The sequence below is a fragment of the Peromyscus eremicus genome, chromosome 4, assembly GCF_949786415.1.
Source record: "Peromyscus eremicus chromosome 4, PerEre_H2_v1, whole genome shotgun sequence".
Classification (NCBI taxonomy): domain Eukaryota; kingdom Metazoa; phylum Chordata; class Mammalia; order Rodentia; family Cricetidae; genus Peromyscus; species Peromyscus eremicus.
Genome location: NC_081419.1, coordinates 67,451,916 through 67,470,649, shown reverse-complemented (window position 1 = coordinate 67,470,649; position 18,734 = coordinate 67,451,916). Strand labels below are relative to the sequence as shown.

General features: G+C 47.9%; 1 protein-coding gene across 1 annotated transcript; it reads left to right on the top strand.

Moving 5' to 3' along the window:
• Positions 1 to 160: 160 nt before the first annotated feature.
• Positions 161 to 6,367, top strand: Znf408 (zinc finger protein 408). The gene is made up of 5 exons (XM_059259436.1): positions 161 to 298; positions 599 to 876; positions 1,558 to 1,619; positions 1,799 to 2,064; positions 4,839 to 6,367. Exons 1-5 carry the CDS (start codon positions 253 to 255, stop codon positions 6,332 to 6,334), a joined length of 2,148 nt encoding a protein of 715 aa, XP_059115419.1. The 5' UTR covers positions 161 to 252; the 3' UTR covers positions 6,335 to 6,367.
• Positions 6,368 to 18,734: the final 12,367 nt, after the last annotated feature.

Sequence of the window (18,734 nt, the reverse complement as noted above, 5' to 3'; positions counted from 1 at the left end):
CGTATCGTTCTCGGACAGAGTTTTGACCAGTACTTCCAAATTCCAAAAGGACAGAAAGAAAGAATCTCGATGGTAGGCATCATTGGAGAGTAACCATCGAGATTCTTCCTTTCTTTTTTTTTTTTTTTTTGATTCTGAATTCTTTCTTGAGTATAAATTTGGAAGTCAAGGACTGTTTCCGACAGGAACCGGACCAAAATAAAACCGCTCACTTCCGGCAAAGGGGTGGTGGCGGGAGCTCTCTGATCCAGGATGGAGGAGGCGGAAGAGGTTCTCTTGGGGAAGACACTGCCGCTCCGTGAGTGACCTGCGATGTCTGCGTCCCTCAGCCCTGGACTAGATGGCCCCAGCGTTTTCTAGTCAACGCCTTACCCCCACATCCCTTTTTGTCTCGATCCTGGCAGCCTGCTCCGGTGCCTTCCAAGGCTCGCGGGCTTAAGAGCCTGGACTCCTTTCTAACCTTTCAGGGGCTGGGGTAGAGCCTTGCTTATCCCTCGGACTCCTGAGGCATAGTTGACCTTGCACTTTCCTCCTGCATCTTTCCCCAACCCCACGCCCTCGTGGGCCGCTCCTTCACTGCCTTCCCGTCTCCCTGCAGCCCCCGAGCCGCGCCTGGGCCAGGACTCAGGATGGAGCCCTTCTGCAGAAGGCTTTGCTCAGGGCCTCAAAGACTTCCTCCCTGGTACGAACCCTGCCATACTTGCTCTAAAGAGTCTCCCCCAGGGCTTGGCCGTGGGCCCCTCCCGCGCCAGGAAACAGCACTTGGGGGTCTGGTGTGTCGGAGAGCCCCTTCAGCTCGGACTGCATTGGGGACCTCTGGAAGTGGACTCCGTCTTGGAGGAGAAGGGCAAGGGAGTGAAACGACCGCACGAGGAGGTATTGAAGAATAGAACGTCTCCTGTCTGAAAGTTTGAGGGAGGTTCAGACTTTCCGGACAGCTCTTCCAGTTCGTTAGAAGCAGGGTTTTTAAAGCGCTGGGAAGTCGGTCTTGTCCCTTCCCTGCAGGACTGTCTTACCTTACCTAAGCTGCAGTAACTAAAGAATGCAGATGCAAAAAGTTGTGAACCGAATTCCTAGGGTGTGGACAGTGACAGAGGTCAGAAGCTAAGGTTACCAGGATCAGATCGAGCCTCATCAACTAGTTAGCTAAATCACACGCCTCTTGTTACTCGCCTGTAAAAGAAAGCAGTGGCTGTTCCAAAGATCGTTTGGAAGACTGGGGGACACGATGCAAGTGAAAGGTGCATAGGAAGAATTGTTTAAAGTGATTGCTGCTTTCCGCTGGGCGTGGTGGGCACGTTGTTAGTCCCATCACTCAGGAGATAAAGGCATGTGGATCTGTGTGAGTTCGAGGCCAGCCTGATCTACAGTGTGAGTTGCAGGACAGCCAAGGCTATACAAAAATCCTGTCTCGGGGAAAAAAGAGAGAGAGTGAGTTTCATCCTAGATTTATCCCAGAAAGGTTGCACCCAGACTTGATTTTATTTTGTTTTACTACTTACCCCCCACCCACCCTGCCAAAGGCATATGGAAAGGGCTTTCGTTGTTTTGTTGTAGGACCTGTCACTAGGCTGGTCGGGAGCCATACGCACCTGGAAGCAAAGTTCAGCTTGGATCAGGTAAGTCACACAGGTGTGCATACAGATGATACTTAGGTTGGGATGGAACCTGAAACCGATTCTAGCTGTCTACCCAGGGGTCTTTTCCAGTGTGTCCTTCCAAAGGTGTGGCGGCGGCGGCGGGGTCAGGAGGCCGCGTGAAGAGCACCTGTTGAGGCAGCTCTGGCTCTGTTTTGCAGTTTGGTGCAGCGATCTAGGCTGCAGAGTGATGGGAATGTGTCCTTGGTTTGGATCCATGAGAAGCTTCACCTGCAGGTGTACCAGACTGTGTTGCCAGGCTCTGAGGTGCTGCTGTGCCCACAGCCCCCCTCCAAGAGCCTAAGTGTCATGCACCCCCACCCCGGGCTAGAGGAGGAAGCAGCTGCAGTGGGGGCAGCCGAAGAGGAGTCTACTGTACAGGAGGAAGTGGCCTCCCCCCGAGAGGATGCAGCAGAGTCTTGCACAGGTATATGCCCAGTGAACACTTGTTCAAGGTCGTGTTGGCCACATATAAGACTGAGGCCTTCTGAGCTGTATGAGACCCTGTCTAAAAACCGACAAACAAGGGCTGGCCAATGGCTGGGTTAGCAAGGTACTTATGCACGAGCATGAGAACCAGACTTTGGATCCCAGCATCCATGCAAAAGCTGATTGTGGGGGCTGGAGAGATGGCTCAGGAGTTAAGAGCACTGGCCATGCTGGCCGCTCTTCCAAAGGATCCGAGTTCAATTCCCAGCACCCACATGGTAGTTCACAACTGTCTGTAACTCCAGTTCCAGGGGATGTGGCATCCTCACACAGATATGCATGCAGGCAAAACTCCAATGTACATTATTTAAAAAAAAAAAAAAAAAAAAGCACACATCTATAAATCCAACTCTTAGGCAAGAAGGGACCAAAGGTAAAAACAGGTGTGGTTCCCTGGGGCTCCATGGCCAGTCAGTGAGCCCCAGGTTCCATGAGAGACCCTGTCTCATTTAGGAGGACACCTGACATCGGCCTGTGGGTTTGCCCCTCATAAACAAACCTGTACTATAAATGCCCACCCCCAGACTGTCACAAAACTGTTTGTGATAAAAAAAAAAAAAAAAGCAGTTTGTGGCTCAGCCCAGTAAAGGAGGACAGTAAAATTGTAATGAATTTTGAAAATCTGGTTTGAGCTACAAGTGTGCTCAGTGGTAAAGTGTTTGTAACATGTGAGAGGCCCTGTGCTCAATCTCTAGGCCTCCCAAAAGAGAGAGAGAAAAGAGAAAAGGAAAGAAAACCTGGTTAAATGGATCTGGCCAAGGGCTAAGGATGTAGGTCAATGATAGAGCACTTGCCTCTCATGCTGTTCAGTCCCCCACTAAGGAAGAAAAATGCTCTGATTTTAAATAGGCCTAGGATGTGACTCAGTGGTAGAATCATGCATACACGGAACCCTAAGAGAGGGCAATTAATGGCTCAGTAGAGCTTATGGTTGTGTAAGGGCCATGAGGACATAATAGACTTGGTTTTGTCTTTTACATTTACTTATTTGCGTGTGTGTGTGTGTGTGTGTGTGTGTGTGTGTGTGTGTGTGTGTGAGTGTGTGAGCATGCAGAGTTGCTACAGTGCCTATTCAGGTCAGAGAGTAACTTTCAGGCATTGGGTTCTCTCTTTCCACCAGTGAAGGACCTGAGGATCAAACTCAGGTCACAGGCTTGATGGTAAGCACTTTTACCCACTGAGGTATCTCACTGGCCCAGGAGTTTTTGGACAAATGACATAAAAAGTGGCTGTAAACTGTCACTTGCTGTTTTCTGTTGGACCATGGTAAGTCTTCCTTGGAATGTACAGTATAGATTTTTGTGACTTAAGAGTTTCCTGGAGCTGGGCAGTGGTGGCACACCTTTAATCCCAACACTCGGGAGGCAGAAGCAGGTGAATCTCTGAGTTCGAGGCCAGCCTGGTCTACAGAGAGAGTTTCAGGACAGGCTCCAAAACTACACAGAGAAACCCTGTCTCAAAAGCACTCCCCGCCGGGCGGTGGTGGCGCACGCCTTTAATCCCAGCACTCGGGAGGCAGAGCCAGGCGGATCTCTGTGAGTTCAAGGCCAGCCTGGGCTACCAAGTGAGTTCCAGGAAAGGCGCAAAACTACACAGAGAAACCCTGCCTCGAAAAACCGGGGGGAAAAAAAAAAAAAAAAAAAAAGCACTCCCCAACACACACACACACACACACACACACGTGCAGAAAGAATGAGTTTCCTGGAATGATATGATTATATTGATGAAGATAGGAAACTATACAAAGTTTCTCCTTTGTTTATTTGTTTCTTGGCATTGTTATACATTTAAAAACTTGAAATTTCCACCAGGCGGTGATGGCTCACGCCTTTGATCCCAGCACTTGGGAGGCAGAGTCAGGCGGATCTTTGTGAGTTCGAGGCCAGTCTGGTCTACAGAGCGAGATTCAGGAAAGGCACAAAGCTACACAGAGAAACCCTGTCTCAGAAAAAAAAAAAAAAAAAAAAAACCTTGAAATTTCCAATGGCTGTTTTGGGTTGTTTTTTTTTTGGTGAGGAGGGTGTTGAGACAGGGTTTCTCTGTGTAGCCCTGGCTGGCCTGGAACTCACTCTTAGACCAGGCTAGCCTCGAACTTGGCGATCCACCTGGTTCTGCCTCCCAAAGCTAGGATTAAAGGTGTGTGCCACATGTGCAGTGCTTGAGGAGTCCAGAAGAGGGCGCCGGATCCCATTGGAACTAGAGTTACCAGTGGTTGTTAGCCATCATGTGAGTGATGAGAATTCGAACCCCAGTCCCCTAGAAGAACAGTGTCCTTAACTGCTGAGCCATCCCTCCAGCCCCACCTTGCCCTCTTACTCCCCAGTCCTGGTCCCCTTCATCTTCCCACACAGTACCCTTCTACTTGTGTGTCTTATCCCGCATTGGGGCAGGGTTTTCATTTCACAGATGAACTCAGGCGGGGAGATGTGAAGTCCGGTCCCACGTGTGTCTCCAGTGGAGAAGAAGAAGGCCATTACTCCGGAGTGGCCTTACTCTAGGGATTAACCTGGTGGCCACCTTGATGTGCCTCCCCAGAAGGATTTGAGATTGGACAGGAAAGAGAAAGTGTAGCTCTTGGTCCAGAGAAGATAAACAGGTGTAGGTTTTTCCACTGAAGAATAGTCGCCCAGCAAGAAAACATGGAGTGTAATTCCCCAGTAATGCTATCTGCCACCAAGCTTGGCTAACCATGCACCTCATCTTTTTCCTCAGATCCTGGTCATGAGTCACCCCATCGTCTCCGAGGAGAAAATGCTCAGGTAGGTTCTGGACCTGTGGCCCAAAACGGAGATCAACCTTTCAAGGATAGCCAACCCCTTGGCTTGTTACTTCAAGATGATGCCATGGATAAGGAGTGCCTACCACAAACACCACCTGAACTTCAGGGCCACTCAGCTACCCGGAAGAGCCCAGAGAGCCATGAAGCCAGTTTATTAACTCCCAGAGGGCCCCAGGTGCAAACCTGCCCAGCCAAGAAGTTACAGGTCTCCAGCAGTGAGTGCCTGTCTACAGTAAAGATCTCAGAGCCCAGACCCCGGCTCCCTAACTTCCCCGTAGGGCTATGCAGCCCTCCTGACCCAGCCGGAAGCTCCTCAAAGCAGGGGCGACGATACCAGTGTGGGGAGTGTGGCAAGGCATTCCTGCAGCTCTGCCACCTCAAGAAACATGCGTTTGTGCACACAGACCATAAGCCCTTCCTGTGCACTGAGTGCGGCAAGAGTTATAGCTCCCAGGAAAGCTTCAAAGCCCACATGCTGGGCCATCGAGGGGTGAGGCCCTTCCCTTGCTCACAGTGTGACAAAGCATATGGTACCCGCAGAGACCTCAGAGAGCATCAGGTGGTCCATTCAGGTGCCCGGCCCTTTGTGTGTGAGCAGTGTGGCAAAGCCTTTGCTCGCCGACCTTCCCTGCGGCTACACCGGAAGACCCACCAGATGCCAGATGCCCCTTCCCCGTGCCCATGCCCAGTGTGTGGGCGGCTCCTAGCCACCCAGGGTTCACTGCGGAACCACATGAGGCTCCACACTGGGGAAAAGCCCTTCCTGTGCCCACACTGTGGCCGAGCATTCCGCCAGCGGGGCAACCTCCGAGGGCACTTGAGACTGCACACAGGAGAGCGCCCGTACCGATGTCCACACTGTGCCAATACTTTCCCCCAGCTTCCCGAGCTCCGGCGCCATCTCATCTCCCACACTGGTGAGGCCTACCTGTGCCCGGTGTGTGGGAAGGCCCTCCGAGACCCACACACACTCCGTGCTCATGAGCGCCTACACTCGGGGGAAAGGCCCTTTCGGTGCCCCCAATGTGGCCGAGCTTACACACTGGCCACCAAGCTGCGCCGTCACCTCAAGTCCCACATGACAGACAAGCCCTACCAATGCCCTGTCTGTGGCATGGGCTATGCCCTCCCTCAGAGCCTCAAGCGGCACCAGCTCGGTCACCAGCATGGAGTTTCCTCCAGCCCTTCTCTGCCTCCCGCTGCCTCAGAGCCCACCATGGTTCTCCTACAAAGTGATCCAGAGCTGCCGGACACATGCAGCCAACAGGAAGTGCCCCCAAGTAGGGGTATTGTGGAGGTCACCATCTCTGAGGACCAGGAAAAGTGCTTTGTGGTACCCGAGGAGCCAGCCCCTAGCCCCAGCCTGGTGCTGATCCACAAGGACGTGGGCTTTAGTGGCTGGGCCGAGGTGGTAGAGGCAGGCACCTGACACCTTCACCGTGTCCCCCGGCCCCATCCCTACAAGAGCTCTATATAAAGACCTTTGTAGCAGATTGTGTCTGTATGCCATTCTCTGGGTCTCCTGATAGGTGCAGGAACCAAGCCGACTGGCTCTTAGGGTTGGAAAAGTGCAGTTAAAATCCACACGTCGCCGGGCGGTAGTGGCGCACGCCTTTAATCCCAGCACTTGGGAGGCAGAGCCAGGCGGATCTCTGTGAGTTCGAGGCCAGCCTGGGCTACCAAGTGAGTCCCAGGAAAGGCGCAAAGCTACACAGAGAAACCCTGTCTCGAAAAAACAAAAACAAACAAACAAAAAATCCACACGTCACATGTCCTCGTTAGTTCAGGTTTTAGTTATTTTGGCTGCTTTTCACGGCATCTCAGGCAGTGATTCTCAACCTGTGGGTAGCGACCCCTTTGGGCGTCACCCCTTTCACAAGGGTTACCTAAGACTAGAGAACACATACTGAAATTACAGTTCATAGCTGTAGCGAATTTACAGCTATTCAGTAGCAACAAAAATGATTTTATGAGCTGGGCGGTGGTGGCGCACGCCTTTAATCCCAGCACTCGGGAGGCAGAGGCAGGTGGATCTTTGTGAGTTCAAGGCCAGCCTGGGCTACAGAGTGAGTTCCAGGAAAGGCACAAAGCTACACAGGGAAACCCTGTCTCAAAAAAAAAAAAAAAAAAAAAAAAATGATTTTATGGTTGGGGTCACCACAACATATTAGAGGGTCAAAACCTTAGGAAGGTTGAGAACCACTGGTCTAAAGGTTGTGAAAGCTGGAGGACAACAATGTGAGTAGTGTTGTGTGGATGGTGCACAGGCTTGGCCCGCAGGGAAGGCGCGAGGAGTTAGATGGTTTGCATCTGCCTTGAGCCTTGACAACGTGAGGTGTTGGGGGTGGAACAACAGGGAGCTGGGCGTGGTGCACACCTTGAATCCCAGCACTCAGCGAGGCAGGAGGATTGCTGCAAGTTTGAGGCCATCATGGACCACATAAAGGGACCCGTCCCGGGGAGGGAGGTAGAAAGCTTGTGGTGCACTGAGGTCTGGTGTGGGAAATTACTGGGTAGGCTGGGTATACTAGCTCTCACCTGGAATCCCTGCCCTTGGAAGCTCAAGCTTGAGACCCACCTGCCCTCACTTTAGGAAGAAGAATCATTGGATGGGAGTTCAGAAGGGGCACATTAATTCTTAGTATGATAGTGTAATGTGGTCTGGGTCCCCAAGGGCCTCCCTAGGGATGACAAGAGCATACCTTAATGGTGGGACAGGCTTTGTGCGAACTTAACCATGTTGTAAGTCCTATCTTTTTTTTTTTTTTTCTTAACAAATAAAAAAGACAGGAGTAGCCAGGCTGCGGTGGTGCACATTTTTAATCCCAGCACCCAGGAGGCAGAGAAGACAGGTGTAAAGTGCTTTAAATATTCTAACCACAACCACAAAGTCTACCTGTTCTACTTTATGCTGTGGGTAGACTTCCAGTATCGGAACTACACTCTTGGTTCACCTGGACTTGGTAGATGAGTGGATATTGAAGAGGTGGGATGGGGTGACTGCAGGCTGGAAAGCAGGGATGGAGATGTCATTCCAAAGAGGTCATCAGGACACCTCTAGCGAAGTGACAAGCAGAGTGAGTAACAGTGGGTAATGGGAACCTGGTAGAAAAGCTAGGTGGTAGGCAGAGGAAAGAGGACAAACCCAGTGTTGTACCCAACAAGGTGCAGAGGGATCATGGTAGACCAGGGATGGTGGTTGTGGAATATTTGTATGTACACCGTGTGAAGGTATATTGCTGTGATTGGTGTAGTAAAGAGCTGAATGGCAAATAGCTAGGCAGGTGGTATAGGCAGGACTTCTGGGCAGAGAGAAATAGGAGATGGATCTAGGCCCTCAGGAGACACCAAGGAGACTCGGAATAACTCGGACACACAGAATGGGATAATGGTAAAAAGCCATGAGGAAAACATCGATTAATAGAAACAGATTAAAAGGTTAGAAAAACTAGTTAGGAACAAGCCTAAGCTGTAGGCTGAGCTTCCATAATTAGTAAAGTCTCTGTCATTATTTGGGAGCTGGCTGGCAGGACAGAAAGACTAGCCATAGATGGTGAAGACAGGTGTCGGCTGAAATAAGTTTGGGGTGGATATGTTCTCTGGGAGGCACGAGTGATGGAATTCAGAGACAGTGGCTGAAGGAGCCATCTTGAGTTCTCATGAGACGCGATCCACGACATCTCATGTCTGGGCTGAGGTAGGCTTTGAGAGCTATGAGAAGCAAGCAGTTGGGGAAAAAGGGGTCGGGTCACTTAGCAAATAGGTGGCCTTGGAAGCTATGAGAGCCATGGGGAGGCTCTGAACCATGGCCATGGCAGCCCTGCTCAGGTTAGTGAGGAAGGCTCACCGGGGGAGTGAAGGTCAGCATCAAATGGAAGAGAAAAACCTGAGAAGTGGGTCACCAGAACTGGAGAGAGTGTGGCAGGCAGAGAGACGGTCAGCAGCAGCACTGCCTTTGGGCTTGAGACCCATGAGGTAACTGGTGAGTGGGGAGGTCTTAGAAGCCACATTGGATTCTCTGAGGAAAAGAGGAAGGGGAGACAGGAAGCGTAGATGTGTTTATTGTTTCATATGCATGTGTGCAGTGGGACAAGTGGAAGTCAGAGGACAAGCATGGATGAGTGGTTCACTCCTACCATATTTGTCCTGGGGATTGAACTCAGGTTGCCAGGCTTAGCAGCAATCACCTTTACCTACTGAACCATCTTGCAGGCCCCAAGGAAGCAGACTTTTCTTTTCTTAGGTTTTTCGAGACAGGGTTTCTCTATGTAACTGTCCTAGCTGTCCTGGAACTTGTTTTGTAAACCGGGCTGGCCTTGAATTCACAGAGATCCTCCTGCCTCTGCCTCCCAGTGCTGGGATTAAAGGCGTGCGTCACCACAGCTAGCAGAAGCAGACACTCGTTTCATCCTGCTGTCCTGTAAAAAGTGCTATGATCCCTGAGCTGTGGAGGAGAAAACAGATTCAGAGAGGGTGGATGCCTGGCCAAGACCACACAGGAAAACGGACTGATTTGCAGTCTCTGCACTTGGTTTGGATGGTAGAAGCAACCTATCTCTCCTGGCTTGCTGTTGGCATCCCTCCTACTGCCTGCCAATCTGAAGAGCTCAGTGGTAGAGTGTATCTAAAATTGTCCAATGGGAGCAAAGAGGCCACTTCACATGGCCTGGAAAATAGTTGCTAAGATTAGTTTTAGTCAGCCCTGACTCTTGAAGCTCACCTGACTCCATTTCTATCTCTTTCCCACTGATACGTTTATCTAATTATTCTTTATCAATAAAAAATCAGGAGTCAGATATTGGGGTAGGAACCTGAATGATCAGAAAAGCGGTGGAGAAGCCACCAATGAACTCTTATCACTTCTGTTTCTCCATCCAAAGGACTAAGACCCTCTCTCAGCCCTGCCTTACTGCTTACTTCCTGTCTCCTCTCTGTCCACAGTCCTCTAACCTAACCTCTAGTTAGTTTTGGTCAGCTCCTGGCTAGGTCTGCCCTCTGACCCAAAGCAAACTTTATTGTCAGAATGCACTCAAAATATCACACATTTCCCCCTTTTGTCTAAATAAAAAAGGGAAGATTTTAACTAACCTAGTAAAACTATATACAGTAAGAATAATTGTCAGTTAATTACATTCACAATGTCCAGTCCATTTGCATTTGGCAAATTCAGAGACAATACTCCATTATCTATCCTATCTTAGTGAGTCCAAAGTTTTGTACCTAATTCACTTTCTATCCTAACTTGCTTTACCAACACAAAACTATCCTTTTATGTTTCTCAACCTTATACACTTTACACCTCTTTAGTGAGTTTTTTTTCTGAATTTGATAACAAGGAAAACTATAATTGTAACTACCTAGTCTTCAACTCCATCAGAGACCCAAAGAAGATATAAAATTATCTGAGTAAATAGGAAATACAGAGCAAACAACTTCCAAAATTAAGAAATGACAGAAACAGCTGGCTGCCTGGACAGTCACCCAAGGTTCCTCTATAAAGTGGGGGCATTCATCTTCGGCAAATAGGCTTATAATACCTGACAGACTTTTCTGTGAAGCAGGAATTTTGAAGGACTGTCCCACCTTGTCTTGGTAAAGTTCAGCAGTCACTTTCTTTTGTGTCCTGCTTGTCTAATTTGGACAGCACACTGTCAACAGTTGAGGCAAGGGTAGTTTCTTGCCCAATGGCTAACTTATTACAAAGAAAGTACACTCCATATGGAGTTTCTTTGATGCCCATCATCTTCTCGGAAGTAGATTGGTGCTGCCAGGAGCAGATGTGTCTCATTGTCATAAAAATCCCTATATAATTAAAACATCTTAAATATCATATTCTGTAGATCTCTGATGAGATCACAGAGGAGACTGAAAAAACTGCCTGGCTGTTCTCTAGGAGTCAGTTTAAATACCCTGTAGGCACGGTCTTGAGTAGCTCTGGGGAGGAGCCGCCACTTGGCAGGCTTTCTGAGAGGAGGCAGGATTTGGAATGGGGGAGAGTGAAGCTGGAGCAGAGCTTCCAACTTAAACAGGCATCATGTTCTTAAAATTACTTCCTGCTCTCTGGGGTGGGGGGTTGACATCATCTCTAGGAGACCCTGAGAAAATTGAGATAATGGTCAAGTCCTGGAAGAGCTGGCTGTATCATTTATTGCCAGTCTATGTGTAATGGGAAAGTGTAGGGCTCATCTGAAGTCCTGGCTGGAGTAGTGCATGAGGCTGGACCATCTCAGCTAGCCACCTTGAAATTTTCCTGAGCAGGTTTTTTTTTTGGTTTTTTTTTTTTTTTTTTTTTTTTTTTGGTTTTTCGAGACAGGGTTTCTCTGTGTAGCTTTGCGCCTTTCCTGGAACTCACTTGGTAGCCCAGGCTGGCCTCGAACTCATAGAGATCCGCCTGGCTCTGCCTCCCGAGTGCTGGGATTAAAGGCGTGCACCACCACCGCCCGGCTGTCCTGAGCAGTTTGTAGTCCAAAGTTGATCCTTGGGTGGTCTTTGTCAGCTTAGTGGCATTACCATGAACCAGGTGGAATCATCATTGTGGGGACCCATCATCCTTTTGGAGCCTTCAAAGGTCACTGTTAGGAATGGTTCTGGTTCACTGCAAAAAATTTAAACATTTTAAATGTCCTATGCAGCAGATCCCAGCAGAGAGGTTAAAGGATCACAATTTGTTTAGTACATCTGGAGTACACAAACTTAATTCCTAGTTACCTGATTCAGACTCAAGCCCAAAATCATGTATAGAAAGCTAGATTAAGTCTTTTTCTAAAATTAGTTAGTACTCTATATGACCATTAACATCATGACAGAAAGTTTAAAATACATATATGTATTAATTTTATAAATTTTTTATATAATATTTATACCTTAAGAAAAGTTTTAGAGTCAACGTAAAACCAAAAAATGATGAGATTAGTGGCAATAGAATAGTCTCTTAATTTTGGTTTTTCTTCTGTCCCATATCAGGTGGCTCTTCTAACATGAGACAGAGATTTTGGATTTTCTTTTAACAAGCATGCTTGGGTTTAGAGAAGGAGAGAGCTGCCACGCTCCAACTCCAAAGCCAGCTTTAACGTTTAATTGAACTGGGACTACAAAAAGGCTATTAGCCTTATGTCTGTGGAGAACAGTAGAAACAAGCGTTTGAGAAGGTTTATGACATTTTTTTTTTTTTTTTGGTTTTTTGAGACAGGGTTTCTCTGTGTAGCTTTGTGCCTTTCCTGGGACTCACTTGGTAGCCCAGGGTGGCCTCGAACTCACAGAGATCCGCCTGCCTCTGCCTCCCGAGTGCTGGGATTAAAGGCGTGCGCCACCACCGCCCGGCCGGTTTATGACATTTTATCCTGTTGGAAATGTGAGATACCAACAGGCCAATTTACTCTTTTTCTTGGGACATTTTCTCTGGATGATTCATCCTTTTTCTTCAGATGTCTCATTTGTACAGTGGTCTTCAGATTCCTTAGTTGGATTCCTTCATTCTCCTGGAAGACAAAAACAAAACCCTGCGCCAACCCTAACTTTGGAGAGTTTCTCTTTTGGGCAGGTTATATCTGATCAAATGGAAGGCATTTGTTAGTCTTGTAAGTTAGTTTAGATTGAGTGGCCACACTGTTTGATGAACTAATGCCTCTTCTTATCAAGAGATCTCTCCTGTTTGAATCTAATCTTTATCAATTTTGATGTTATCCATAGCTTTTCTTCTCCTGTGGAAACAAAAGCAAAACCTCTTCCCAATGTAAAACATATCCTGATTTCAATTCTGTGATCAATACATCTTTAAAGTATACAGGCTGATTTAATTTAGCAGTTTTTTTTTCTTGCAGGAGGCTGTGGGAGTATACAGCAGGGGACAACTAGTATTTAACAGGTCAACGCACCAGACGGGGAGCCCTACTTGGCAAAGCCGTAGACTTACTGACTGTAAACGACCGGTTGCTTCTGTCTGTGATTTCTCTCATGTGCCATTGTATTTCTCCTTTAAAAAGAATAACTGTGTGGTTTTTTCCACAGCTCATTGGTAGTGTGTTTTACATCTTTGGGCACACATATAGCTGTGGATGGTCAGGAAGATGCTTTCTGCTTAAGCTATATAATTCTGATAATACTAGACTGTTTTTCATAACTGACACAGGAAAGTATAGCATTCTCAATTACAAAGACAGCCTTTTACACATTTAGCTAACACCTTAGAGCAAATCCAAAACGTATTAGCTGCCCCTGCAGAGAATACACAAACCTAAGATCCAGGTGTTTATTGTTAAGTCAAGGTCAGACATGAAGCAACTTTGGTAGACATAACCTTCCGCAGTAAATCTCTTTCTGCACATACCCCAACCACCCAGGGTTCAGCCAACTAACTGTTATTGTTAAGTCCTGAAATTCAATGTCTTTCTCTGTCTGGAAATGCTAGCCAGTCAGGCTACATTCGTGGCCAAGCATTACTCACTGCCGGTCAGTACGACCTTCCTAGCCTGAGAGAAATCATGTGATTCCTTACATGTATCAGTTTGGCTCTGTCTCTGATTGTTTACCGAAGAAACGCTGTGACCCTGAAAATGTAACTGACGTTTGTGCAGGGTTTGGCTGTGGAAGGAGCAATGTGAAGGAACCGGGTAAGAGCTGTGCGGTGAGTGAGTGAGTGTGTGAGTGAGTGAGTGAGTGTGTGAGTGAGTGAGTGAGTGAGTGAGTGAGTGTGTGTGGGTGTGCAGAGGGAACTGAGGAGAGAGGATGAGCAGCTAAGCAGGAGAGAGAGCAAGAGAAGATTTTCTTAAGATGAAGGAAAAGAAAGTTACCATCAGAAAGTGTATGTTTTCTTATTTCCCCTCAGATGGAAAAGTCTAGCTCTCGCTGAATTAATTCATGGTTTTTTGCATACCCTGGTCCTGACTGGAGGCTGCCCCTCCAGGTTAGCAATATTTTCTATTATCCAGTGTCTTTCCTCAGCTGTCATTCCTTTCTCACTAGCATTTAAAAAAATTAAAGTTAATAAAGCATTGTGCAATCTCTCTCTGGGGGTCTTTATTAAGCATATCTTTTAGAGTATGACTAGATCTCTCTATAACTGCTTGCCCTGTAGGATTGTGTGGTAATACCTGCAATACACTTTATGTTGTAATATGCAAAAAACTGTTCCTTTTTACTGGAGACATATGCCGGATCATTGTCAGTCTTAATTTGCACAATTATCCTCATGGTGGCCATAACTTCTAATAAATGTGTAATCAGCCTTTTCAGAACTCAGAGCAGTTGCCCGTTAAAATCCAGAATATGGTGTACATATTTTAATTTTCCAAACTCTGCAAAATGAAACACATCTATTCGTCAAATTTCATTTCTTTGAGTACCCTTTGGATTACTTCCTGTGGGTAGTGGAGTTTGGTTATACAAAGAACAAGTAGGATGTGGTGTGGCAGTGGCCCAGAGGAGGGGGTCCAGTGGAAGCCCAAAACCCACAGGGAAAAGGAGCCAGCCATCTGAAAAGCGGACACAGGGGACTGTGTGGAAAAAGCATGTGTATCGGGAGCTGCCTGAATGCAGAGCTGGCCAGTCATGGATGGCTAACTCTCTTTGGAACCCAGGCACCTGTGGAGTTTGGGCGGCAGCTGGAGACTGTTGTAGGGTGGCTGAAACAGGAAAATCCCAGACTTGCTCAGAGGGCCTGGGGCAAGAAAGGAAAAGCCAGCCGCAGTGGCTGTGGCTTCTACAGCTCTGGCCGCTGCAAAGCCAGGGTTGAGAGGCTATCTCAGTGGGGGATCGTCTAGAGAAGGTTGGCTTGTGGGCTCGTCCTGAGCGGAGGTTATCTCAGTTGTGTTGAGATTGAAAGACCTGCCCACCATGGGCAGCATCATTCCGTAGATGGGATCCCGAGCTGTGTAAGAGTAGATGATGTGAATGGAACATAGGTGTGCATTAATGCATTGTTGTTGACCATGGTGCGATGTGAACAGCTATCTCAAGCCCCTGGCGTGTGACCGCACCTCAGTGATGGAGCGTACCCTGGAACTGTGCGCTAAACAAACCCTTACTTTCCCAAACTGCTTTATCACAGCAACAGAAAAGAAACCGAGGCAAGCGGCTTGTGCCTTGGCCTGTTGAGCCGCCTCACTGGCCTCTCTTTCTCTTCTTCCTTCCTTCCTTCCCTCCCTCCTTCCTTCCCTCCTTCCTTCCTTCCTTTCTTTCTTTCTTTCTTTCATATTTCAGCAGGGTCTCACTATGCAACTGAGGCTGAAAAATTCCTACCTCTGCCTCCTAATCCAGGTATTCACTCCATACCCAGCTTATAAAATGACATCTTTTTACCCGTCACCAAACAACACCCCAAAAGGGTGGGAAAGAGAGGGATGAAAGAATAGGTACAATATCATCAGTTGACAGGGAATATAAGTTAACACCACAATGACACCCACTTACCCATTCATTAAAATGCTTCCTACATGCTGGGCAGTGGTGGCGCATGCCTTTAATCCCAGCACTCTGGAGGCAGAGCCAGAAGAATCTCTGTGAGTTCGAGGCCAGCCTGGTCTACAGCCTAAGATCCAAGACAAGCACCAAAACTACGCAGAGAAACCCTGTCTTGAAAAACCAAAATAAATAATAAATAAGTAAAATAAAATGCTTCCTACAAAATGAAAAAAGTTGCTAAGGATACAAACCACTGGAACCCTCAAACCTCATTGGCTGGAGTATAAACTAGTACAACCATTTGGGACAGATGTTTGTTGTAGTTACTTAGATAAATATCAAGCCTACTTTATGCCCAGAAATCCCCATCCCCTCGGCATTTACCCAACAGAAGTAAGTTACACAAAAACATGCATTCACTGGGCAGTGGTGGATCCCTGTGAGTTCGGGGCCAGCCTGGAGTACCGAGTAAGTTCTGAGACAGCCAGGGCTGTTATACAGAGAAACTGTGTCTAAACCAAACCAAACCAAACCATGTCTTCAGGAATATTCACAGGGACCAGTGAGATGGGAAGAGGTTGGAAGCACTTGCCATGTAAGCTTGCAGACCCAAGTTTGATCCTCCGAATCCACAGTGGAAAGAGAGAGCTGAATCCCAGAAATTATCCTCTGACTTTCACATGCACACTGTGGCATGTACCCATATGTTTTCACACACTTTACACACACACACACACACACACACACACACAATCAAATCAATAAAGTTACCAAAAAAAAACTATTCACAGTGTTCCCAAACTATAAGTTCATCCAAATGCTCATTACTAGGGAAATAATAAAAATAAAGATATGTGTGATTACCTTAGGTTCAAGGTCAGCTCCAGCTATACGGCAAGACTTTGTCTCATAAAAACGCCCACCACAGCACCCACAGAAGGGACAGAGAAGTGAGAGGTGCACTATCCATGCAAAGACCTACACATTTGATGAGCACACCATGGATGGGTCCATGAAACCATGTGTGAGCTAGAGGAGACAGACACAAAGGAGATGTTGTTATGTCACACCCTATGGGGTTCAAACATAGACAAAGCTGGTCTGTGTCAGGATGGTGTTCACTGGAGGGGGAGGCTGCAGGCTGACAGGAAGGGACCTTTGGGGGGCTGGTCCAATAGGGGTGTACATGAAATGTGGAACTAAATGATTATGACTTGTAAACATTTTGCGAGCCTTATTTGAAGCGGCATATATGATGCAGAATTATTACGCATTTGTTGATGGGGAAAGGGCCATCAGTACTTCTCAACAGGTAAAGGCATCTCTGTCATACCTGAGTCCCTGCTTCAGTCCGTGAGACTCAGGGTGGAAGGAGAGAACTGACCTCCACGTGTGGACGGTGGGGAACGTGCACACACACAAATAAATACATGTAATTTATTTTTTTTAAAGAGAGGCATTTGTTTGTTTGTTTGATATAGGATCTCTCTATGTAGTCCTGATTGTCCTGAAGCTTTCGAAGTAGACCAGGCTGGCCTCAGAATCATAGACATCCTCCTGCCTCTGCCTCCCCAGTGCCAGGATTATAAAGGTGTGCACCACACCCAGCTGCATATGTTTTTGAAAGTTATATTTTAGCTGGGCAGTGGTGGTAGCATATGCCTTTTATCCCAGCACTCAGGAGGTAGAGGCAGGTGGGTCTCTGTGAGTTCAAGGATAGCCTGGTCTACAGAGTGAGTTCCAGGAAGGTCAAGGTTGTTAACACAGAGAAACCTGTCTCAAATAATAATAATAATAATAATAATAATAATAATGTGGCTGGAGAGATGGCTCAGTGGTTCAGAGCACTGACTGCTCTTTCAGAAGACCCAAGTTTGACGCCCAGCACTCACACTGCGTCGCTCATAACTGCCTGTAACTCCAGCTCCAGGGGATTTGCCTCAGGTACCAGTACTCACATGCATATACCCGCACACAGACATACACATAGTAAAAATAATAACTTTTAGAAAGAAAAGCTGTAATATATGTGATGTGTGTGTGTGTGTGTATGTGTGTGTGTGTGTTATATGTATGAAATCCGTAGGAAGTGGACCACTCAGGAATTAAGCTGACTGTGGAAGTCCCCGTCTCCAGTTCTCTGCCAACCATGTTTCTCTCCAGACTGTACATGACCCCAAACATCCAGCCCTTATGAAGTCAAGGCAAAGCAAGGGTCCCTTAATTCCCAGGTGTACGTGCTCTTTGTCCCTCTGTTCTATTTAGACCCAAGACTAATATTTACCTTGTAAACAGGAAATGGGGGAGGGTGAGAAGCAGGTCCAGAGCTGCTGTTCCAATTAGAAACCTCCAGAGGCTGGCCCAGTGCTGACAGGTTGGGAGGGAAGGGGCTGTGTCTGGGAGAGTCGTGGGCCAGCGCCTGTTCTGGGGCAGGAGATGGGAGAAGACAGCTGGAGGCCACAGGACTTGGCTCCTCCCTTAGAGAAGAGGAGTCACCCCCCCACCCCCACCCCTGCTGAGAGCTGCCCTGTCTCATGGTTACCCCAGCGCAATGAGGGGAGCTTTCACCTGGGCACACCCATCTCTGTTCCTTATGTCTGTGCACACGTGTGCCAGTCTGTAGGCGCTCTACATTGATAGCCTCCCTAGTTCTCACAGCAAAGTGTTATGCCCAGATGAGGGAGCTGTGGCCAGTGGAAATGGAGAGTTCTGGAAGGACTCACTGATCCACATTCACTCACTTAATAAATGGTGGAAGAGATTGGATGACGGTCTTTTCAATATGATTTTCTCACGAAGAACATCCATCCCTGGTTCTGGGAGAACTTGTCCTCTTGGATGGCGGGGGTGGACCCTAGGACTATCTACCCATTTGTCCCCAAGGCCCTGACCCCCTGACCTCTCCCTTGCCACTGATTTCTTCACGTTGGTTCAACATTAACCCAGAGAGAGTCAGGACAATCTCTCAGATCCCAGGAGCTGACACACTATGTTGCACGTCGGAGGCCTGGGGCTACCTGCCTGCCTGGCTCTGGCTGTCCTGGTTGGCCTGGTACACAGCCAGCATGGTAAGGGGCCCTTGGGGAGCCCGGGCATGATGGAAGATGTGGGATAGGCCTGTGGGTTGGGGTGTCCTGGCTAAGACCAGAGAACACAGGGACAGTCCCCAGTTGGACCTCAGACCAGTGTCCAGATTGAAGAAGGAGTCAGGTGCATGAGGCAGGAGGCAGATGCCTCTTCTCTCTTCCAGAATGGCGAGTGGGCTGGGACAACCCATAAAAAGTGGGTAACGCACGGGCTATGGTCAGTGGCCTTCTGGGTGCTTCTGCAACCCCTGTGTCCCGTCATGGAAGCCAGCTGGGTAGGCCAGGCTTGCTTCCCTAATGGCTAGCCCTTAACGGCTAAGATAGCCAGGGTTTCCAGAGGCGATT